The sequence below is a fragment of the Anarhichas minor genome, unplaced genomic scaffold, assembly GCF_050575085.1.
Source record: "Anarhichas minor isolate MPS153535 unplaced genomic scaffold, ASM5057508v1 ptg000006l, whole genome shotgun sequence".
NCBI lineage: Eukaryota > Metazoa > Chordata > Actinopteri > Perciformes > Anarhichadidae > Anarhichas > Anarhichas minor.
Genome location: NW_027466452.1, coordinates 1,531,453 through 1,556,974, shown reverse-complemented (window position 1 = coordinate 1,556,974; position 25,522 = coordinate 1,531,453). Strand labels below are relative to the sequence as shown.

Genomic DNA, 25,522 nt, shown 5'->3' with positions numbered 1-25,522 from the left:
GTACAAAACATCTGGGTAGCAGCCTCTCCTTTATAGCTGAGCAATAACAACTCTGTGAGCCATGAACAAATAAACTGATGTAACTCGACTCCACATCATCAGATCTTTACCAGATTCCACATGTTTGATGAGACTCCAGTCCTGAAGACATCTACAGACCAATTATATAAATTATTCACAGCGTCACCTACTGACAGGAAGTTAAAGTCTTTATACTTTGGCTTGTTTCTCTTAGTAGATAAATCAGATCAACATCAAATTAGTTCCACACAAATGTAAGAAGTTCATAATGCCAGTTCATGAAGCTTTTGATGTTTCGTCGAACGCCGTTGCCGTGAAGTCTTCGCCGTGAAAAATGAAGGTAATTTTTAGAGGCTAGAAATGCTCGAAACATAAGCAAACTTGGCACACAGATTACAAGTCCAATATTTAGTTATATAATATGATTTTAATGCTTCAGAGTGGCAAGTCGGCTCAATAGCGCCCCCTACAAAATTTCACATAGATTTACAAAATTTGGTAGGCAAATGTATAACATTTGGACTCTTGGGGCCCAGTCAGCCATTTTGAATTTTGTATAAATTTCTCGTTTTTTTCCCATTTCCAGGTGCTGTACTTTAACAAACTCCTCCTAGGGAATTAATCAGATCAACTTAGAATTTGGTCAGAACAATCTAAAGACCTTAGTGATTAAAAGCTTGAGGTTTCATCGAACGACGTGGACGTGGTGTGGCGGCCATTTTACATGGTTCACCATCATCCAACAAGCTGTTGTAACTCGACTGTACTTTGTCAAAACTGTCCCAAACTTGACATGCTTGTTGACTGTCATGACTTTAGGACTTCTGCATGCCAATATTAACTCATAGTCATAGCGCCACCTACTGATAACCATGGCCGTAAGCAGGATTATATAAATACAGCAGCCCAAACACTGAACTTATTTAAAGGGTTCGTGGGCACACCATGAGAAAGACTTCTCTGATCTAAATAAGTGCAAACTAAAATGTTTGGAGAGCAGAAATTTGATGAAAAAGGTTTCCAAATCGTGCTTGTTCATTAATAGTAAATTGAATTGTTTTTGTTCTTTTTGGAGCCAGGCCGTAATGTAAAGTAATTTCATGCAACGTGAAGTTTGTTTAATAAAATCAAACTGCACCCAGCCTAATTTATATGATAGATTATTCTACATTGGCTCACCTTTTGGCTTAAATTTAATTCTTTACAAAAAATATTTTTTTCTCCACATGGAACCAAACATACTCCTATTTCTTCTCAACTCTTCCAGCTTTGAGTCACTCAGCAGTGATTGTCAGAGCTACCTGCACAAACAAACGACCTGCATTTACTTTGACAGTCTGTTATGTTACTAACACTGAAGCTCATTCACACACATTCAGTTTTTTGTTGATTTTTACAGGCATACAGTTATGATTGTATTCGGAGGTACACTCAAAACAGGCTTAAGACCTGGCAAAATGACCTGGCTATGCCATTGGTTGACACAGGAAATACCATTTAACTCATGCACGCAGTGTATGGTGGTCACAGAAATGCATGGCTGCATCAACCACAGTCCTCCCAGTACCCTCGACGTGCGTGAATATGCGAGGGCCCGATTAATGCTGCTTGCAGCTTTAATTATTATATTCTGTTGCATAGTTGGAGAGAACACACACTTTTGTCCAGTGAGGAGAAAAAGAGGACTCCTTCCTCACTAGCAACAAAGTTTTTAAAGGACTGATGTGCTATTTTATACTTTTCATAAATTAGTGACAAAATGCGGAATGAAAAAGAAGTTGAAAAATTCAAAACAAAAATAGATAAATAAAATGAAATTTCAGGGTGATTGGCCCCTGGAGCACCCAAGGGGTTCACACCTTTGTCAGCTTTTTCACCCCCGATTTGTTTTCTTTCCTGCTGGAGCCATTTTTTATTCAAGGAGTCGTCGGTGTCATTATACAGGATTGCACAATGGATTGTAGTTGTAGCCCCTCTTAGCTAGGCACAGAAAATGTATTTAAATTAAAATAGAACCAACTCTATGAAAGTAGCACTGAAGGTAGAAGTCAAGATCTCTTAATAGAAGTAAGGGTTCTGTCTCTGTTTTGGTGGACGGATATCTTGATCAGCATATCCCTATATTAAGGACAGCTGATAATCCAGGCTGTTTGTAGTTTTATTGTGTCCATGTATCAGCAGTCACACTCTTTCATTTTAGAGTACAGGGGTCAAATTCCTCTGCACCACCATAAAGACCCAGGGCCGGACTCCCAAGGTTCGACCAGCATAGTAAACCGGCAATTTAGAAAACGCGGTTTGCATATGGAAATGTGTGTTGTTTTTAGGTTTGTGCCCTATAAAGATCCACCCTCAAATGCCTAAATAAGAGGGAAAAAGGTTGATTCACTTCTTCTTTGTCCTGTTGATCACAGCCAACATGTGTTTAGCAGGTCCGCTCAGGCTCAGCTTGTCCAACCTGTGTTTCTCTCTCTGTGATCATCTACCTGATTCACGCTTTAATTATTGTTCACTGTCTGTCTTCGGTTGAAAGACATGGAGGGAGCATAACACAGTAATTGTATCGCTGTTAACCAGTAGAGCAGTAAATCCTGCACTGAGGCTTCGGTCAAAACATGAAGTAGTCGGACAAAGGACACATAAACACTGTGCTTCTTGATTGGCCAATTTGACGTGTAAAAGCAGCGATAATGGAGACGGTTGGTTGTCTTGTCGCTGCTGCACAGCCCCCAACCAGACTTGCATCACACCTTTCCAAAAGCACAACTGTCCATGCTCGGACTACAACGCAGGACTCGTGTTTCTAAATGCCGATTAGTGTGGATGGAGGGCCGAAGATGAAACACAGTTGCACAGCTCTGACTCTTCAGCTGGGGAACCATGAATGGGAACAGATCCATTTAATCGCTGCAGAAATCTGTGAAATCAGGCAAGAAAACTGGTGCGGTCTGTGTTGATTCCTACTAGCACTAGGGGACACCAAGTGAAGACATTTAAAAAACATTTTAGGGGCTTCATGGTATTTTGTCCTTAAATTCGAGGACTTTGCATTAGTTAGGATGGAGGGCCAAAGAACAGTGACTCAACGTGTATCTACACCCTCCTCTGGCTGACATCACAAGTACTGCAGCGCATGGGGACACAGCCACACCAGAACATATGGTTCAGCTTAGACTCGGGTCACACTGATTTCCGCCTGCTGGGGTTCCTGATGCTTTGATCCATCTGCCTGGAGCTACCACCGAGGTTCATTTCTGCTAACAGGATATATAGGTCCAGTACTTAAAGACTGTAAGGGTTTCAGGGTATGATTCCCTGGAGACGCATCCGATTGCTTTCAGTTTTTAAATGGGATTGCACTTGGCACTCGCAGCAGACATGTTATTGATTGGTCCAAACTAAGGAACCTATAAAAGAAGGGATCCCGCTGGTTTTCTTGGCAAGACCCGCCCTTCGTAGCATTCAAACGCTATGATTGGCCAGACGTCGAGGCTCGCCGAGTTACCGGTAAACTGATTTGTTCAGGTCTTATGTCCTGACCAACGACTGGAGGTCAATACCTAACCCTCAACCAGCTACACATGGTGGGTTTATGCCAAGAAATTCAGTGGGATTCATACTTGTACTCATAAGTATTTTACATGCATTGGATTGTAATAGAGCATCTTTGTTATCAATAACTAACCAAGGAACCATCAGACTGTTGGTAACATGAGCCAGCTCTCTCCATAATGTTTCCTATTGTCAGGAGGTGGTGTTAATTGACTAATTGGAAATGCCTCTATAAATCTGGACCTTTATCAATAACTGTTTTTTGTGACTTTGTTAGTAAATGAACTCCGATAGCATTTTCACTTTGTTTAGCAAATGTTAGCCAACAATATTTCTATTGAGGTCATCCATTAACCTGTTGTCATTTGACGAGTACAAATTAAAATGGAGATCATTGTCAGATGTCATGGTAACGTCAGCGGGGGCCTGGGGCGGTTTCCATCCCCTGCTCCTCCTGTCCACATGCCAAAGTGGGCGACTGTGGCTAAGTGGAGAGCAGGGGCGTCCTTCCTTCAGAAGCTCTGCTAGTCGCATGTCGATGTGTCCTTGAACAAGACACTTAACCCCAAAAATTGCTCCCGTAGCTGTGCCTACAGTGTATGTGATAGAATCTGAATTGTAAGTTGCTTTGGATAAAAGCTTCTGCTAAATGACTGTAATGTCCTTGTTCATTGTTTAGTCTGTTACCGTGGTGATGAATTGGGTATGGAGACAGTGGCATGTGTATGAGTGATGTCAGACTACCACATGAATTGTGGTTTGATTCATGTTTGGTGAAAAATGTTTTATAGACTATGATTATGGATAAAGTGAAACTTATGTGGTCATGAATGGGAAATAAGCTGGTGAACTGATGGTTTTCTGTATTCCATGGCACTTTGGTCTTTACTTTAGTTTAAGAATACTTAAGTAAACCATCCATTTTAGGACGGAAACAATGAAACAAACAGCCCAACTTCTGTAAATATATTTCGATAATACTGAAGGTGTAAAGGAAACAAAATGTTACAGCCTCTTTAGCTTAATCGCTGTCATGACTTATGTGTATGCTAGCAAATAATAAAGGCTAGATGACTCGTATAAATGTAAATCACTGAGGCAAACTGCAGGCTTTGTGTGGCAGGACATTTTACTGAATCCAACCAGTTATGATCACAGCTGGTAATTAATGTATTTGGTTCTAATTACAGTCTGGCCAATGATAACATGTTGGACCTGCCCGTCTGGTCATGTTTCATGGTAAGAATCGCAATCAAACGGTTTAATGCCAAGTACGTTTGCACATACAAGGATTTGGCTTGGTGATTGGTAGGGGTGGGAATCACCAGAGGTCCCGCGATACTATCACGATACTTGGGATACGATATTATCACGATACTTAGGATACGATATTATCACGACACTGCGATATTCTGAGTATTGCGATAACGTATATTGCGATATATATTACTTTTTTCAACTTCAAATGATGTCCCCAAAGGAAAACTGTGTCAACATGTTTTATCTAATAAGATAAAGTTTTCAGTCTGTTCATCTCACTTCAATCATTTTTATTGCAGCAAAATGGGATTGTCAAGCAGACAGACTGACCAACAGTCATAAATGTTGCATGCACCTGACAAACTGAACTGTTTGTATTGCGGTCTACATAGTCCAACTTAACTGAATGCAAACGTGTCTATAACTTATTTATATAAGTTATAGACACGTAATACGATATAAGACTTATATAACTCGGTATAACTTGCGATGCGTGGACGTCGAGGGCAGAGAGCCAGTCATGCGCTGCACTCTCCCCATGAGCCTGGCTACTGTTGGCAGATTTAACCCCGTTGTGAGGCCAGATTGAGCGTGTGAGCAAAACACTTCACATGCAGGAATCCCGCTAACTGAACGGCAACGCCCACGTTAGAAACGTTGTCGGTTACAACCACCAGGTTTTTGACGGCAATCCCCCATTCTTGTGCTGCATTTAGCAGGAGGTCTGTAATGTTTGCCCCGGTGTGACTTGCGTGTACTGCTCTAGTTTGGAGAACGTGAGACAGCAGTTGCCAGTCCCCTGAGATATTGTGCTGTTATAGTCACATAGGAATCCACTGCGCTTGACGTCCACGCATCGCAAGTTAATGCAACTCTTTCTGCTGTACTCAAAGACTCCACAACTTTAAGCTTCACTTCTGTAGAGCTTGGGCACGACTGTCTCGGTGAAAAAAACGCCGGAGTCATATCCATGTGTCATATCCATGTGTCATATCCATGCGTCATGTTCATGTCCTTCTTCCCTTCCTTGTTAAAAAATCCAAAATAAGTCCAGACGTCTGATTTAAACGCGGACGGTGCATTTCTGATTTCTTTCTCCGATGTCGCCATCTTTGTTTTGACCAACTTCCTACCAATCACGCTGACCCGGCACCTCTGCTGACCTCACCAGAAAACAACTCAGCACCATCTAGTGGACTGAAAAAGCAATTGATTTTATTTTTCTAGTACCAAAAGGTTTATATAATAAAAGATCGATAATTGGCTTCCGTGTATCGATACAATATCGCCACGCAAAATATCGCGATACTATGCTGTATCGATTTTTTTTTCCCCACCCCTAGTGATTGGTGCGTGACAATAAACAGTGCAATAGTATGGGACACAATTTAAGAATAAAAAATATGAAAATTTACAGTAAAATATGACAAACAAAATTTTTTTTAGAGTACATTAACACAAGTCTGTTATGGTGTTTGCTATATGCAGTTACCAGACAGAGCCATGATCTGCAGACCAATAACAAGGAAAACAAATGTACACATTTAGATAAAAAAGATCAGTCAACATCAAGTAATGTGTTTTTGTTTTTATTTTGTCGAAGCATTTTTCAATCAAAGGGGAAACAATGCAGGTTTTAGAGTTGGTTATAGTGGGACTGGGCAATGTCCTCTTTCTACAGAAGTGGTGACTCCATTCTGGGTCTCAACAGGCTTCTGCTTGGTAACATTTCAATGTGCCTATTTGGGAGCTCCTTCTTTCCTTGGGAGTATCTTTTTACAGAAATGTGATTGCATCATACGTAACGGACATTTTCCTGTTGCTCCACGCAGGTTAAGCGAGAGGTGGGTGATGTCAGCATTCTGGTGAACAACGCTGGTATCGTGACGGGAAAGAAGTTCATGGACGCTCCCGATTCCCTGATTGAGAAGACGATGGAGGTCAACACCATGGCTCACTTCTGGGTCAGTCAGACTCAGCAGACGGCTAGAACATCACCACACACATCAGCTTCTCTCATGGAGACCTCTTTGTTAAGCATATAGATTTAGAGGCAGATCAGTCAGTATTGTACTGTTGGTTATATACTAAGGTCACATGATGACAACTGAGCAAAGTTCATTTGCAGTTGAAAGTTTTTGAAACAAAATTTAGATTTGACAATTTTTTTTCTCTTTTTTTGTAAAATCTAGATGGTTCATGCAAATGAAATTCCATGTTTAGGTTTCTCTATTTAGCCGGATGGTTAATGTGTTTCCTGTGTCTCTGCTCAGACCTACAAGGCCTTCCTTCCTGCCATGATCGCCAACAATCACGGCCATCTTGTCAGCATTTCCAGCTCTGCTGGACTCATAGGAGTCAATGGATTGGCAGGTGTGTGTTTCCTCCTTCTGACCATATCATGCATGTCACTTTTATTACAGCTTCTTTTGGTTCGTAGGAAAATTAAAAAAAATCAGGGTGAAAATTGGTAGTCTAATGGTCAGACTGCCATTTTTAGTGTCAAATGCTTTTTTACATTTTTACTTAATTTTTTTTAAGATTACATTTGAATATATCATTATAATGTACCTTTGCAACACAAATGTTTACTAAAAAGAGCTTGAACGCATCATAATATATCTCAATGCAACCTCTGTTAAGGTTAGCCGTTAGCTTTGTTATTTAGCCATGCAGGACTTTGCTGCCCACCGGCTACCAACAGCTAACGTTAACTAGCTCTCCTCCTGTCGATTTCCACATGGATTTGTTTTTCACAATGTAGCATTAGGGTGCTTTGTCTGGAAATGTCGGGCAGGGGCATGCTGGGGCCAAATTTATTAAGTACTACTATTATCTCAGGATTTAGGGTGGTCGTCCACTGATCTGAAGGTTGGTGGTTAAATCCCTTGCCCCTGTGGTCCACATGTCAAAGTGTCTTTGGGCAGGGCAGGATAGTAAATCCTAAATTAATGTGAGTATGCATGTATTACACACGGAAAAACAGCCACCTTGTATGCTACCCTCTGCCACCAGTGTATGAATGGGTGAATGCTTGCTTGTGTTGAAAAGCACTTTGAGTGGTTGTTAAGACTAGAAAAACGCTTTATAGGTGCAGTCCATTTACCACCCCCATTGGTTTGGTTTTCCAAAAGACTAATAGTCAAGAGTTTACTGGCTCCTTTCAGATTTTAGATGCCGTTAGTCTCCAGCCCCCCTGGCATCTGTGGTGCTGTAGAAAAATACGAGTCCCGTCACATTTTCAGAATTCTGGCATCGACTAAAGTGAAGCACTTAACACTGAAGTGAAAATGGCTTTTATTCACTTAACGTGTTCAGATGCTCTTTAGTGTCCTATAGTATCATCTAGTAAATCTGTGGAGAGGAGAGGCAGCCTCTCTACAAACCCAACATGATCAAAATTCAGAAGTTTCAAAGCCGTTTGGAACAATAACAGCAGGACTTTAGAGACCTGGTTCATGTCACTAATATAGAGACAAAACTATTGTTGTTCTGGATGTTTTTGCCTGAATCCCCCTCTGACGCTCTCGTCGGTGGGAATATTTCATCTGAGCTGCTGCCTGCTGGCTTGTTTACCTTGTTCTGCCCAGAGGTTGCATTACTCACAACACTGAGTCAGAAAACACTGCTGGTTTATAAACCCCAGGATGAGTCTACAGCTCGTGGACCCAGAGCGCAATGAGCTACGATTAGCATCCACTGACCAGGGGACAGTTATTACAGGCTGAGCTGAAGCTACTCTGACGGACCCTCGGAACAAACACTGGGCCCTGAATGCCTCCAGAGATGTACAATGGGCTACAGAGCATTCTAAACAATCTGAAGAGATATGAATAATTTATATGGTGAAGTCATAATAACTGCAGACGAAATGTCTATTCACCTTCATGATCGGAGAGTGCTGCACATGACGAGAGCGTCTGAGGGGGATTCAAGTAAAAGAAGAGTCATTTTCTCATAGACTTCTATACAACCAGAGGAGTCGCCCCCTGGTGGACATTAGAGAGAATGCAGCTTTAAGAGACTTCCGCATCAGCTTCACTCGGCAGAACCGCAGGTTTCTGCCTGGTATATACCTTTTATGTATATGAAGATTGAAATTAGATTACAATTTTTATGTTGAAGTGTTGGCCCAGCTCGCCTGGAACAGAGCGGCAGGCTGGCTAGTTAGCTACGTAGCTTGTTCTGCTCCGGAGCAACTTGAATACAGTTGTCTTCACAGCAATATGAAATAGATAGTAGAGAGGGAATTATGAATGTTATGCCTAACATGACTGTTAATTGTTTAGTTTGTTTACCTTGGTAACAAATTTGGTATGGAGAATCATGGGGTTTCACTGGTATTGGTATCTACCACTACATTTCTGCTATCGTTACGTCCCAAACGTCTTTCATTCAAAGTTAATACATCTGTTGTGTTTCAGCTCAAAAATGTAAAAAATGTTTGTGAATAAATTCATTATAATTTCAAATCAACAACCTCACTAGTAGCATTCGTTATAGTGGCGTGTGTGAATGATATCTGGTAAGGTAGAACATCTTGAAATAAATACAGTCCATTTACCATCCATCCATCCAAAAAGTTCTCCTCTGGTCTCAACCAAAAAATAGTTCAAGTTATGTGTTCATAAATGGATATATAGCTGGTGAACTGATGGCTTACTGTATTTGATGGCACTTTATTTTTTATTTTAGTTGAAGACTACTTGAGTGAACCATCCATATTTTATGATGGAAACACAATTAAGGAAACTATGAAACAAACTTCTGTAAATATATTTCTATAATACTGGCTATAATTCATACGTCTGTTTACCACTGAATGTGCGGTGTAGCTGTATTATACAATATGTTGTATAATTATATTTGAATAATATGAATATTGCATTAGACTTTAATTTGTTGATACTCAAGATGAAATGACTTAAATTATAGCGACCCAATTTTAGAGGAAGCAGGTTGATTGAACTGCTAATAAGCTGATTATTCTGTGTTTTAAAAACATATTACATTTTCCGCATAAACAAATGCCACCATAGAATAATTGCACTTGGTTGGAGCCATTGCTCATTGCAATATGAAAACTCTATGGTATTAAACAGTCATCTACAATACTCTGTATAAAATGCCTGGTGTTACTTTTGGGAATTGGAAACCTATAAAACAAAATGAAGAAAGAAATATCCCAAGTCCAAACAATATGAAAGAGATGGACACAGTGGGTAAGATTCATATAACTATACCAGGATATGCTGACTAATAAAGATAAGTGTTGGACACTTGACCAATGTATGCAGGGCGGTCCTCTGACGTGACGCCTCTCACTAATGAGACCATGTAGGCCTATTTATGCCTTAGTTTGATGGTTGATCCCTCGTGCTGCATCGTGTATTCAGAGAGAGGCGGCATGAACGGTCCTGTAAAATGACATTGGCTGAAATGAGCTGATAAAAGCTTGTAGTTTGGTGTTCCTCTGAGCGGCTGATCACACAGACGCGTTGCTAGAAGCGCGTCGGCAGCAAAACTACGCTATGGTAGGCCCTGATCCACTTATGGCCCAGCGTCCCCCTTTTGTTCCCGCGTGTCGCAAATTTCTGGCGGTTTTTAGATGCACATAGAAGTTCACATTGATATTCTCAACTTTTTGGTGCCAGGCACAGAGTCACATCACCCGTCAATGTCACACTTGGCCCAGGCAACCAATCAAATCAAACAGGAGGCGGGCTTTACCACTGCCTTCCTGTTTTGATGCCGCGTCACAACAAATGCGGTCGAAAGTTTGATATTAGAGTTTTTATTACTACATAAAAGCAAAAGCTTGACGTCTGCTTGATTCCATTTTGTCCCCGACACATGATGGCCTGGTTTTTTAGATGCATAAAAGTTTTTTAGATAATAGTTATCATCGCCTTTTTAGCACCAATGTCCCACTTGGCCCAGACGAACAATGATTTCAAGCAAGAGGCAGATTTAACTAATTTAGTGCCTCCTGCCTGTGTTGATGCCAGTAGATGTGGTAGGGCTAGCTAGCTAGTTAGCTGTTGGACTGTTGGAGGGAAGGGGGTATTCATATCTCATGGCATGGTAGTTTCAGGTAGGCTACTGTAAGGACAGACTGAGACACTGACCAACATCTTTTCCTTGATCACATATGAGAAGCATCCCTGCTCCACAGCCCCCCCCCCCCCCCCCCCTCTTGATATGCTTTGCCTAGATGTTTTTGAAGCGTTTCTGTGTGATTAGTCCCCGAGTGGATCATCTGCCATCATCTCCAAGAGTGTCTGTACACTGGAGTGGAACTTTAGCATGTGTCTTTAGACTCTTCAACTCTGTAGTTAGTTTTTCTGTGTAAAGGAGGATCTCAACCATTTATCTTATATTTATTATAGTGATACAGTCTGTGTCCCATTCTTCCTGTACAGATAGATATGTTCTAAGTCTGCTGTGCTACAGATAGATATGTTCTAAGTCTGCTGTGCTACAGATAGATATGTTCTAAGTCTGCTGCACTACAGATGGATATGTTCTAAGTCTGCTGTGCTACAGATGGATATGTTCTAAGTCTGCTGTGCTACAGATGGATATGTTCTAAGTCTGCTGTGCTACAGATAGATATGTTCTAAGTCTGCTGCACTACAGATGGATATGTTCTAAGTCTGCTGTGCTACAGATGGATATGTTCTAAGTCTGCTGTGCTACAGATAGATATGTTCTAAGTCTGCTGCACTACAGATGGATATGTTCTAACTCTGCTGCGCTACAGATAGATATGTTCTAAGTCTGCTGTGCTACAGATAGATATGTTCTAAGTCTGCTGCACTACAGATGGATATGTTCTAAGTCTGCTGTGCTACAGATGGATATGTTCTAAGTCTGCTGCACTACAGATGGATATGTTCTAAGTCTGCTGTGCTACAGATAGATATGTTCTAAGTCTGCTGCACTACAGATGGATATGTTCTAAGTCTGCTGTGCTACAGATGGATATGTTCTAAGTCTGCTGTGCTACAGATAGATATGTTCTAAGTCTGCTGCGCTACAGATGGATATGTTCTAAGTCTGCTGTGCTACAGATGGATATGTTCTAACTCTGCTGCGCTACAGATAGATATGTTCTAAGTCTGCTGTGCTACAGATATGTGTATGTTCTAACTCCAGGTCTGTGTTATGGCATCAATTTGCAGGATTTCATCGATGGACAGAAAAGTAATCACCCGTTTCCAAATGATTTAAGGGACAGTTCACCCCAAAATGTATAATAGTTTTCTCTTACCAGTAGTGCTGTTTATCAGTCGAGATAGTTTTGGTGCTAGTTGCCTAGTGTTGGAGGGTTGTCTGCCTACTCTCCAATATAATGGGACTATATGGCACACCAAAAAAATACATTTTAAAAACTGTTCAGCGTCGTCTCTTTACAATAAAACTGTGGCCCTGTTATTCAAGAAAATCCAGACCTTGTTTCATGTCGGGTCAGATGAGAAATAAATTTATTTTGGGGTGAACTGTCCCTTTTCATGTCGAAACAAAACCCTTGTGTAATTCCAGTCAGGTTGCTTAACCTGGTCATAGTTATGTGAGGTCAGTTCACTAAGGTATGTTAATTGAATGTGAACACATTTCAACATGAACATCTGATCATCTTCATGTTGGGACCTTCCCTCTATAGTTCAGCCTTAGCTAAATATCTTGTACACAAGTTTAGTAACAGTGTTTGATGTCGATTCAAAGTAGGGCTGCACAATTAATCGAATTTTAATCGCGATCACGATTTTGGCTGCCACGATTAAATGAGCATGATCATCTGCGATATTGACGTTTAAAATGCGTGCTCTGCTACACATCAAATCAAGCGCTTCCTCAACTAACAGTCAGCCGACCACCAGGGGGCGAACGAGATGGGAGGTGTCATGCGCGCACCCTGCAGACTCCGCTATTAGTAGAAGAGTAGAGAGACAGACAACAGAGCAGACGGTCACGGGTGTCGTGTGAAGGCTAAATCTAATGTCAGGAGCAGAAGGGGAGGAGCTAGCCCCTCGAAAAGGATCATCATCCGTTGTCTGGAAGTTTTTTGGATTTAGGCCAAGTGATGTTAACCAAGAACAAATCATATGCACAGAGTGCGTTAGAGTTGTGTCTGCGCCGCATAGCAATACAACTAACTTGTTCAGCCACCTGAAAAACCACCACAAACCACAGTACGACGAATGCATTAACAGCGACCCTGCACAGCGCGACAGCGTATCCATCCACCTCCCAAAGACACGCTGGAATAACGGATGCAATCGCATTTCATTTGGCCAAAGACATGTGTCCAATAAATACTGTGAGCAACACACATATTTATTTTTAGTTTGCCCTTTATTTTGGGTAAACATTTTATTTATATTTTGCTTCGGGTGATCAGTACAGTATACGTTGTATTTTGATGCAGAGGCGTGTACATTAGCTGGAATGTAGCACAACATGGAAGTGGAAGCAGTGCTCTTGTTAATTTAAACGTGAAAGTGCAATAAAAAGATGTCCCTAAAATTAATGAATAATCGTGATAAATAATCGTGATCTCAATATTGATCAAAATAATCGCGATTATGATTTTGGCCATAATCGTGCAGCCCTAATTCAAAGATTGCCTTTTTAGTTTCGAGGGTATGATTTGCTTTTTTTTCATATTTATCCTTGTTATTATCTACCCGAGACGTTGCCAGTGTTTTGGTATATTTTGTAAAAAATAAAAAGTAAGTAAAAATCAAACACCAATGTATGGTTTACATTTTGTACTACCTTGTGTTTGCAAGTGCCGTCTTCATTTCAAGTGTTGATTGTAAAAATAAATGTTATTTCATCAGTTCTAGTTTTGTTTCCCAATTAGAATTGTCTCTTTAATGACTTTAATGGAACTTTATCTTGAGAGAATTTGTCAGCGTGTAGGCATCAGCTGACTTCATTAGATGAGATGTTCTTTACCAGAGAATATTACTATCAATAGATCACTATGAGTGAGTCGCCCTCTCACCCATATTTGTCAGAGAGATGTGAGTGCCTTATCAGTGATTGTGTAATAGATGTAACCATGGCACAATATACTTCCTATCATCTAAATGCTGTATTTTGATAAACACATGTTATATGGTGGCTGCAAATTGTGTCCGTGTGGATGTGGAAAACATGCAAGCAGGCATGCACTGTGTTCCAAAATGACTTTTCTTTTGGTACTTTTAGTACATACTGCACCTGCACTCACAAAGTACGTACCATTGCATGCAGTATGCATTCAATTTGGACTACTACTCAAACGTAACATGGCACCTTGAACCTTGCCCCTCTTGCTCACATATCTGCTGTGCAGAGGATTTTAGGTCAGAATAATCAGAAGAGCATGCTGGCTGGCATACTGCAAAATGCATTTAGCAGAACGTCCTGGGATTTTTGACATACTATGTGTAAGGCCATATTAAATCTTTTTCTGGGTATTTGAGCCGTGGAGTAAAGCTGTTGTCATTAGCTTTGTATTTATCTGGTCAGAGAAGTTGCACTCAAAATGTGTATTTGATCAGCCATGTTTGGTCTGATGTTTCAGTGTGGACAGAGTTCTTTATGAAAACACTAGTGCGGCCCAGCGATTCATTTTATTGTCAATTATGAACACAGCTTCAGGCTCTGTTTGTGAGCCTTAAGGCACCTTTCACCCTGACCTCGCCACTTCCCGGGACTGTACCCATTCGCTCTCTCTCTCTCTCTCTGCCGGGGCGGGACCATGCTTTGTGGCTGTGACTTTTTTGATGCGTCAACAGTCATATCTATGTGTGTAATGTGATTATGATTAAATTGGTCAAAGTTCTTTAGAGATCCAGCCTCTTTTCTTTTTGTGCTCAAAGTGCACCAGATTGATGCGTTATCTCTGTAAATGTGCAAAAAAAAAGTTTCTTTCTGAATGCATGAAGTCTACATAGTCAATGAGTAATGGTGTGTATAATCAGTCTCAGTATTAATCAAAATGATTATGAGCTTTTTTGTCATCATCAAACAGCCCTAGTGTTTTCACATCTAGTGTGCTTTTATGGTTCTGTATTTGGGAATAAGTTGTTAACTTGTAAAAATACTCAAACTTCTTCCTCCTCTCCCTGCAGACTACTGTGCCAGTAAGTTTGCAGCAGTAGGATTTGCAGAGTCTGTGGGTCTGGAGCTGCTGGCTACTGGGAAGGACGGCATCAAGACCACCATTGTGTGCCCGTACTTCATCAACACTGGAATGTTCGACGGATGTCAAACCAAGTAGGTCTCTTCACGTGATGTTTGCCTGTTTTTGTGCTTCCACGCTGGAGACAGCCGTGACCGGAGGCATTACGTTTTCAGGTTGTCTGTACGTTCCATCAACGAGATAGCTCAGGACCGCCTGGAGGGAATTTCTTCACATTGGCACCAAAGTGCACCTGAACTCCAGGATGAACTGAGTAGAACTCGGTGGTCAGAGATCACTGTGGCCTCACAAAACCGTTTTTTGGCCATAACTCAAGAATTCATGTGCCAAGTATTACAATTTCACACAAATGTCTACTAGGAGAAAACGATGAGGTAAAGACATTTTGGACTGACAACATTTAATGTCAAACTGGACCAATCGAACCATGAACTGTACCTGGCGAAATGCCAGTGGAGGAAGTGAGGAAATACAGGACTGTATATTTGGGTTAAGAACTGTTATATTGTTGTTGTTATTGGGGATGTCACATTTCGATACCATGGTAAAACAACAAAGTCAAACAATAAATCCCATAAGTCTCAACATACACTCCTTTATTACCCTTTGGTTACTGGTTTTTGTTCTAATTCTAATTCCCTCACAGGCTGAAGCTGTGTTTCTACTCGCCGTAGTGAAGACGCCGCTTTGTCGTGCATCGTTAACTTTTTGTAGGTTGGCGGGTGCGCGATCATGTGACTGTCCCAAATAGTTCACTGATAAAAACACTATTTACATGTTTAGGGATTATACAAAACAGCCCAATTTGTTTTCAGATTCTTTAGAAATTGGAGGTGTTAAAAAATCTTCGTTTGACTAAATATTTTGCAACCAAATCAGATAGTTTACAGGATATTCAACGTTAATTTCTTTATAATGTATGTAATACTTGACTTGTTTCTTCAAGGAAATAAAGTAGTCATGAATATGAGATACGAGTTTACAGAGAATTACATTCCCACCTCGTCATTGTGGAGGTTGCTTTATGGCATTTTGCCAGTTACACTCTTCTTTTTGATTCCTCACAGTTCATTTTGTTTGTAAACTGGTTCTTCGAAACGCCAGAGGGTGTACAAACAAAATGAACTGTGAGGAATCAAAAAGACAACGAGTGTAACCGGCAAATAAAGCAACCGGCCATAAAGCAACCTCCACAATGATGAGATCGGATTGTAATTATCTGTAAACTAGTATCTCATATTCATGGAATACTTTCTTGCCTTTATACAAGCCCTGTAAGGAAACAAGTCAAGTATTAAATGTCTCCTAAAGAAACGAAGGTTGAATATCCTGTAAACTATTTGATTCTGGTGCAAATTCTATACTCTGAAGACCTCCTGTTTGTAAAACGTATTGTCCTTCTTTGTCTTCTGACCACTCAAAGCGCTATAACACTACACCATGGGCACAGCATTCTGGAGCACGTTGGGACACATCGACATGGGGTAGCAGAGCTGAGGATCTAACCGCCGATCTCCAGATTGAAGCACGACCCGCTCTCTCACTGAGCCACAGTCGCACGTCTGAAAAGCTCTGATTGCGCCACACGCACAATGTTACAAAAATTGAGAAGTGCACGACCAAGCACATCGTCCACTTTCAGAGCCCTCAAACACGAATATGTCATTTTCTGCCGCTCATGCCTCGAGCCGGCTTCACTACGGCGACGGTAAACTTTGAGGTCAACCGTGGTGTTCTGTCGAGAGATGAAGTGACTCAAACCAAGTGAGTCCAAGAGCTATGATGATGTAACGACTTATCTGTCGCATAGACAGCTTTATTATCTCACAAACCTATATCCAAGTGGCTCCCTTATTCCCAAAACTCTACATTGGTGAGGTGTTTTATGTCTCAATAGAAACCAATGCTTCTTCTAATTTCCTACTTTTGAGTAACACAAAACAGAACTCGCTCTAACAAGAGATGAGCCACCAGCCCGAGGTCTCTGTGGTGACACTGAGACTGGTAGACACTGGGACTGAGAGTGTCTTTGTGTTTTTTTTACTTGCCCTTACACACAAATGCATGCACGCACACAAACACACACACACACACATCCAGATGCCCTGGGGTCAGGTTTTACAGGTGTTTGGAAACTTGTCTGCCCTCATCCGTCCAACAGGCCCCTGAAGCCAGCAGGACACATGCTTTACGCCAGCACCAAACACCTGCCCTGTCACTTTCTACCTCTCACACTTTTAAACAACACGGAACAACAAAACACTCTTAGCTGTTTAGGATGGATTCAGATGTCGTAATATTTAGATTACTAGATGTAGATGTAGTAATATTTCTGTTTGTAGGTGGTTTCAGTGCTGTTAACAGTTGTATTTTTATTTTCTCTCTGAATCCTTTGTCTTGTGTTCATCAGGTGGCCAACGCTGCTGCCAATCCTGAATCCAGAGTATGTGGCCAAGAAGATCATTAATGCTGTGCTCACAGACCAGGTCTTCCTGCTGCTGCCCAAGAGCATCTACCTCATCACTGCTCTCAAGAAGTGAGTGTCCTCTTACCTTTCTGTCTTCTTCCTCATGACTGCACTGACGTTACACACAGGGTAGTTCATATCTACGGAGTCTGTAGTGCATAGAACACAAGTTTGTCCATTGTTGGTTCATGTCTCCCAACACCATAGGCAGTGTGTACTGTCTCATATCTGTCTCTGGTAGAATGTTTGTGGTTGACTTTGCTGCTCACATGGGTTTTAGCTTAATATCAGGTCTCTTGCTATTGTTTGACAGTGGCAATATGTAGTACTTCACTTCATCGTATTGATGGTTGTACCACAGTGACAGTATAGAGTGTGACTGGTCGCCCTGCTCCCTGACGTGAGGTCACATGAAGGGTCAGAGGTCAGCCTGACTAGAATAGGTGGTCTGTTAAGCGTTTAGCCTTCAGGTTGTAAATCCCTGTTCTCCCTTTGATACGTTTGTCTGGAAATATAATTGAAAATATTTGTAAAGCTCCCCTCCAGACACTTTTTAAAGGATATAAAACTACTCCGCTGACATGGTTTTCCCACACAACGTAAAAAATAAACAAATCTCTGACTATGCAGGTCGTGCCAAATCTAGCTGGTCCAGAGAGCGTTTGAATCTCAGATTTTAGGGAAGAGCACAGACATCTCCTGCTTCAGAACAGGAATGTGAAAACACCCCTCCAGAGACAAATCAGTATAGTCGAGGTCAAACATTTTAAGGGAGGAGGAGATCTTGGCAAACGCTGCAGTCACAGTTAGGGTTGGGTATCGTTTGGGTTTTTTCCGACACCGGTGCTAAAACGATACTTTTAAAACGATATCGGTGCCTAAACGGTGCCTGAACCGATACTTTTTTCTTCAAATTGAACAATATATTAACTGTTTAAAGTATACTATAAATAAATACAAAACACTTGGCTTCAAACTACAGCTTCAAACTTTTTAACTTCAAACTATGAACAATATATTAACTGTTAACAGTTTACAGTATACTTAAATAAATATAAATAAATACAAAACACACACACACTCTGTACACACACACTACAGCTTCAAACTTCAGCAATTATTTTGCAGAAATATGAGCATATTTGCCTTATCTGGCAAAATACGACCTCTCCTGACTTATTTTATTTTACCAGTTGGTGGCAATTCGTCGTTTGCCAACCGCCACTACACCTCAAAGAAGAAGAAGCTTTCGCGTGCCTGTGTTGTTGTGCTTATGAGCGCCAGCGCTAAGTATCCCGTTGTAATAATACTATGAGTGAGGAGTGGAGGACCGAGTCCTGCTGCCAGGACGGAGTCATCAGAGTAGTGTAAAAAAAGTATTTCAATCGGCTCAGGCACCGAAAGGAAGCACCGAAATCTGCGTTGCGTTTCGGTCCGGTAGATACCGGACGTATAGGAACCGGTGCCATATTGGCACTGCTTTTCGGTACCCAACCCTAGTCACAGTGGAGCTCTAGCTCTCTCAGGAGGAGCTGCTGTGACCAGTCTCAATCAGGTAGGCCAACTACAACCCAAGTACTATTCTGACAGCATGTTGAAGAATCACATTTTCAAAGTAGGTTGTAATGGTGCTCACTGTATGAAGCCCCTTTCTGACCCGCAGGAACTTTCCCAAGGGACGAGGAATTTAATAAGGAACTCATTGCACTTGGACCACAGGGACCAGGGTCTTAGTTAAGTTCAGGGGACATTTTACCTCCAAACAGGTTCTGGTCGGGATACACTCATTTCTGGAAGTACAGGAACTTTGGGGTTTGCAGGAATTCCCGTCGGTGATTGGTCAAACACACAGTTCCGCTGCAACTCTTGTGCCGCTTCATTCATGAAACAAGAGAGCGTGCTAGTATCGACTTAGGACGAGGGGAGAGCTTTTGTCTTTGTTTGATGACATCAAAGTAAAGTTAGGCTTTGCTTTTGCCTTCTCTGCAGAGAGAGATTGTGTGAGCGAGCTGAGGAGAGAGAGACGGCGCGTCGGTGCTGTCAATGACAGAATTAAGTTATTTCCAATAAATAACCGTGGAGACAGACTCTCTTACTCTTTCCTCCTCCCCTTCATTCACTACAACATGCATCAGTTAATACTTTGGAGCAGTAAACCTCAGTTACTTGAAAAGTACTCCCGGGACCCACATGACGAGGAACTTCTCGGTGGAAGTCTGTGGTTGATACATACAGCAGCCACTTCAATGAATAGCGAGAATTGAGAAATATATGATGAAATCTTTCTGCATTGAAAATCCAAGTAGCTTATGTTCCAGGGTGGAGGATGACTCATCCATGTTCCATTGATGAGGGGTGGCCTTGGTTACGTTTGGTCTTGTAATGGCAAGCCGTGCCCATGAATTCTGTTTTGCTGTTCAGGCATACAGATGTTATTGCGAGGGGGTCACAGAGGCGCTGATTCCAGCTTTTACCTCTGTGGCACTAATCATACAGAACAACAAGCTTCTGTTGGTTAGCAGCGCTCTTTTAGCCCATATTTGGTGTATCCTGTGAGGACGATTGAGATTGGTCCTCCTGACAAATTAGATAATTGTGTTTGTGTAACATGGCAGTCCACCATGTTTCCATCAAGACCAAAGGATAAGACCATTAAAATACATCATAGATGTCGTCCATGATTCATTTATCCGATTCTCTGCACGCACCTTTAATCTTGTGAGCCACTAATGTAAGTTATTAAAGTTAATGTTCGGCAAGCTTTGGTTTGAGTGCAAAATCAGCCTTAAGAAGTCAGAATTTCCAACAATACCAGAAGTTGGGGGGGGGAAAGGTCACCATTAGTGTGTTTATTGTTGACACAAAGTGAGAAGATACGAGCGACGGAGAGGTTTTGTACTTCCTTTTGAGAACACCGGCATTATCAGTGTCAGAACATTAAAAGGTACCAGGTGTGTGTACTGACACCAGTGCGTTGGCTCCTGTGTACTGATGAGGTAAAAGACGTCTGAGCTGAACATGTTCTCATCCTGTCCCTCCGTCATCCTCTTCAGTGCTCTGCAGTGGAAGCTGACCTACCTCCTCAGCTCTTACCTGGGAATGTCAGTCCAAGTAGACTGCCACACTAACACAAGCATGCACTACAAGGTGTACTAGTGCACACATTACATCCCTTACATTGCAGCCACCTCATCGCCTGCCGGGGCTGGAATGGGGCAATGGGAAACTTTGATGTATACGGTGAGCCTTTGTAACATTTAATCAGTAGAGCTGACTCGTAGCAATTTAGTTTTCAAAATATAAAATGTCAATTTATGATGTCTGTAAAACAATATATGTCACAATATATTTTCACATGTATAAATTACATTTCGTCTAGTCAAAACTGATTTACCGATATCTTTAAATTCATTTCACTTTTTTGATATCTTAAATTCAATTCTGACTAGTTATAAAAGCAGTTTTAGATATCTCAAATATAGGCACTTATTACTTGTAAGAATATATTTTCCACTTGTTGCAATTGTATTTCAGATATATGAAATATAATTCTACAAGACACCAGTTAGACATACCAATAATTAAATTTTGACTTGGATTTTAGAATTCCATTATGATATCTGTAATATAAGAGCACTTCTACATATCAGCATTACCACAAATACGAATTAAACTGTTGAAATCCACAATTAACATTTTGACTGGTGAGAATTGAGCTGTACAAATCTTTAATCAGAATTGCAAATAGTTGAAGTTACATTATGGATATGTTGGTTTGGAATAACATGTCAAAATTAAGTTTTAGAAATCTGTAGTTGAGTCAATGATGAAAGTTGTCTAGTTGTAATTGGTTAAAGATATCTACAATCAACATTTCCATTAGTAAGAAATGAACTGTTGGTATCAAGAAAGAACAATTTGAATAGTGAAATGTCTATCTTTTAATTAGAATTGCTGCTCGCATGATGGATATTGGAAATCTAATCAAAAAGCAAATATTGATATCTACAATTGCTATTACTAGTTGAATGTTAAAAGGGCTTGCCATATTGTTTGTGTGTGTTGGGGTCTCTTTTCTTTGTTTAATACAGTTCACTTCAGATTAAAAATGATAAGAAATGAACACAAACAAGTTGAGGTAAAGCAAAATACTGTATGAACACTGCAATCTCTCACACACAGCAAGGACTTCTCCACGAGCACTACATGGCACTGTTATTGTGGTGGTTGTGGGTTCAGCATGCAGCACTCTCACAGCCTGAGAGCTGTCTATTGATTAACGGGGACAACGCACTGGAGAGCAAAGCTGACAGCGAGCTTATCTTTGACCTCAGACACTTTAGTCTGCTTTTAACATGAACGACTCTCACTGCTTCCCAGACACAACTGAACCTGTTTGTAATGCCTTCAATAGATGAAGAGTAGCTCACAGACAAGTTCTGTAGTTTGACAAAAGCTTGTACAGGTGTTGATCGAATATGAGTGTCGATTGAATAAAGGTATGTTATTTTTTATATTCAGTATGAAATGACAAACGTAATGCTTAACTAAAATGCACCAAATGAATGCACCTTGTTGGTCAATTGTCCCTGCAAAAGCACATATTGAGTGATATTAAGTGCTTAATAAAGATCGTTAATTTTTTCATGAATCTGAATGTGTGTTTATGATAAAGTGGTTTGTAGCACTACGATCACTGAGGCTAATTGGAAGTAGGGCTCGGCAAAATGGCCAAAATCTTCTTTCACAATACAGGTCATTTCATATTTCAATAACAATATCACAAAATTGCATGTTTTTAGTTAGTTAAATAAATCATCTATATGAAACATGGTTTTCCACACCCTAGCGTGAATAAAATACTTGACAAGTGAAAAGTACAGAGTGTTTTCTCATATAATCAAGACCTTAAGTGCACAATAATCAGATTTTCTGAGAAATAAGAGTTGGTACCAATTTAGATGCTGTTCTTGTGTATCACGATATCTCAATATATGGTTTCATCGTGATTCTATTCTATTGAAATACTTGTATGCACTTCACTTTGTAATGATTCTATCATTTTACAACTTCAAGTTGAATAAGATTTCGCATCAGATAATACGCATCAATAAGGCAAAAAGTAACGCCTGCACACTACTCCATGCCACAGAAGTTTGGTAGACTTGTTTTGATCCTACTTGGATCTTCGTCAGGTCAGGATATTAGAAAAGTGGAAACCACACCCATATTCATACATCATGCTCACCAGCAGGCAAACCATGGTTCATCCACACCCAAAAAACATCCAAACAATTAAATAAATGGCAAAAAAACTACATAAGCCTTGCCTCTAAATATGAAATGTGTTATCAAGCTAACTGTTAAGCAGGGGTTGCTATGTCTGCCAATGTCGTCCTGGCGAAGCAGCCTCCCGATGGCGGGGAGGACGAGGTAAGGGTTGTGAGTCGTTTTCTCGTTTCTTCCACTTTGGATTTCATCCAATAAACAAACATTCAGAACGTACACGGACCCTGGATGCATAATGGCGAGCCCTCGGGCAGCTCTACTTCTTGGTCCTCTCGTGTTGGAGTGAGGACAGACTGGACGCTACAGTGACTATCGCCTCCCGAGGTACAAGTGGAGGTACAGGACGGGCCGGGGCTATCTGGTTAGCATGCTCGATTCAGTAGATACCTCTGCATCACCAAACGTAGACATCTGTAATAAAGTCAACCCTGTAACCTCTTCACATTCTGTTGATAATGTAAGCTCATGTTTTTAATTTTTTTAACTAAAATGATGGCTGCATCTTACACATTGCACCTTTTTAAATAGCTACATGTAGTCATCCCTTATTTATACATTGCATTTATACATTTATACATGCATTTGATATGCATGTAGATGCTCCAGTTCTACTCTAAAGAAAGGTCTGGGTCCTTCATTCCCTCAGTGGCAGAGATAACTACAGTCGGCCTTTATTTGGGAAAGGCTTATACTAGTGAACGACCGTATTATCCAGTTCCCCTGTTCCTCAGTCAATGCAAACACAGCGCTTCCATGTTTACCTGTTTTGATAAATTCAGTATAATGTCCATCAGTACAGAGTCATGTCCCAAGTTCCATCTCTCCTAGCAGCCGTCCCTTTCTAGGCTTTGTAATGTGAACAAAGCATCCGGGGGTTCTGTTGATGGTAGCTCAACATCGATCGGGAGTGCGGCAAAGATACTTGCTTCCATTAAGTGATAAATAATACATTTGTTGTAGCCTAGCATGTCATCATATTACTAAGCCTTTCTCCTGCTGTTTGATGTTAAGGAGCATCTGTGTTCAGAAAAACTATTTCTCCAGTTCCATTCCGTCTATATGGTCTTTGCTTTTACTTCCTCTCAGTGCGGTGAATAAATGTGTCTGCTGACATTGACTCACATTCTCGAGCATCACCACAAACTGATAGATCCCACATCCTGCTTTCAAATGGCCACGGGCACAGTTATGGCACAACTGTGCGTAGGCAGTTTTGATAAACGTCCTCATTTATCAAAGTGTAACCTGAGGCCATCTCAGCTGGACCTTTTCTTGTAAGGGTAGTGTGGTGGACATTTTCAATTATCACTTCACTTTCAAAAGCATTTCCCATCTATTTGTCTTTTCTAAATGCCAGCCATTTGTTTCCCTCATCATTGTTATACACATTTAGAGTTCAGGTTAATTTAGTTATACAATATTTTATCACAAGTATAGAGGGGACATAAACAGAGAAGACACTAAAGGCAACCCACCCAGATCCAATGAATCGCAAAACTACAGAACAAAACAGAACAAAATATGAATAACAGATGAAGCATGTATAGAATAAAAAAGCTTTTATGAGGGACCAAATAGTAGGAAGCCTGGATGATTCAAGTGAAAGGCAGAGGCTGACTGAGAGAACAGTGGGGGCTGGGCTGAACATTAGGGTTGATGTAATGTGGATAGTGGTAATCAGTGAAAGCATATGGGGCTGGAAACTTGGTCTTGAATTGATGTGGAACATGGGTTGGTGCCAGTGGCTGTAAAGGTAATGGAAGCATCCACAACTGGTGAGAATGTGAGGATCTATATCTGTGTATGAATTCACATATTTGAATCTCTTCACTCCATGATTTTGTAGTAGCACCATAATGTTCTCTCAAAGATGCATCATCTCACCTTCGTGCTCCATCTTCAAAGTACATCAAATGCCATTAAGGTCATATAAAACATAATCTTTAAGTGGTGGGGTGAATGAATCAAGGCTGTTATCGTCTTCTGCTCTGAAACGATTCAAAGATTCACAAAATTGGTTCTTTCACATCATTAAAAAATGTCCATGGCTTAAGCATCAATTTCCTACAACATTGATGGATGCATGAAGAACCAGAGATATCTTTTTTATTTCATGCATTCCTTGTCTAAACCTGGCGCCTACGTTACCCACAATGCAACTCCGCTGCCGACAGTTTGGTTCGAGATTTGGGTGTGTTGTGCTGGTAGCGACTAGTTTAGCCTGGATCCTCCAGCAGAGAGGTCAAACACTTCTTTTTAACTCCACACCTCCAGACTCAAATGATATCACAGGAGACATTAAATGCTTTATACTACTTTTTTAATATATGCAGTAGAACAACCCAACACCTGGAGACGGACACAATTGGTGTACGTCCCCTTTAATTACAGTGTGGCTTGTCTTCATTTTGTTGACTCAAATAATATGGTGGTGCAGTAAGACAAAGGTAAAGTATTTTAAGAATGCTACAACATATGAGGGTTTACATTGCTGTGGAGCAACTAACTCCAACATTAACAAAAGAGTTGGCCAACCAACGCACACTGCAGCACTTTACAGAACCTTCAGCCAACTCTGAAGAAAAAAAAAATATATATATATATAAGTTTGTTTCATTTCAAAGAATTGTGTCCATACAGACTTGTAAATAACGGTGGGAATTCTCCAATGCTGGAGTTAGTAACATCCCAACACTCTTAGAAATACGGGTTCAAAGGGTTCTTCCTGAAGGGCT

General features: G+C 40.8%; 1 protein-coding gene across 2 annotated transcripts in view; it reads left to right on the top strand.

Annotated features, from left to right (window-relative positions):
- LOC142934468 (epidermal retinol dehydrogenase 2-like) overlaps positions 1–25,522 on the top strand; it is a 43,974-nt gene that overhangs the window by 5,973 nt on the left and 12,479 nt on the right. Inside the window, exons 3-7 of one of the 2 annotated variants that reach the window (XM_076078943.1) lie at positions 6,666–6,797; positions 7,107–7,206; positions 14,961–15,105; positions 17,442–17,567; positions 20,552–22,142. In XM_076078943.1, coding sequence (XP_075935058.1) covers positions 6,666–6,797; positions 7,107–7,206; positions 14,961–15,105; positions 17,442–17,567; positions 20,552–20,654 — 606 coding nt within the window. In that variant the 3' untranslated portion in view covers positions 20,655–22,142. Of the gene's footprint in view, positions 1–6,665; positions 6,798–7,106; positions 7,207–14,960; positions 15,106–17,441; positions 17,568–20,551; positions 22,143–25,522 lie in introns of those variants that run through there. The other variant, XM_076078944.1, reaches the window with a different exon arrangement.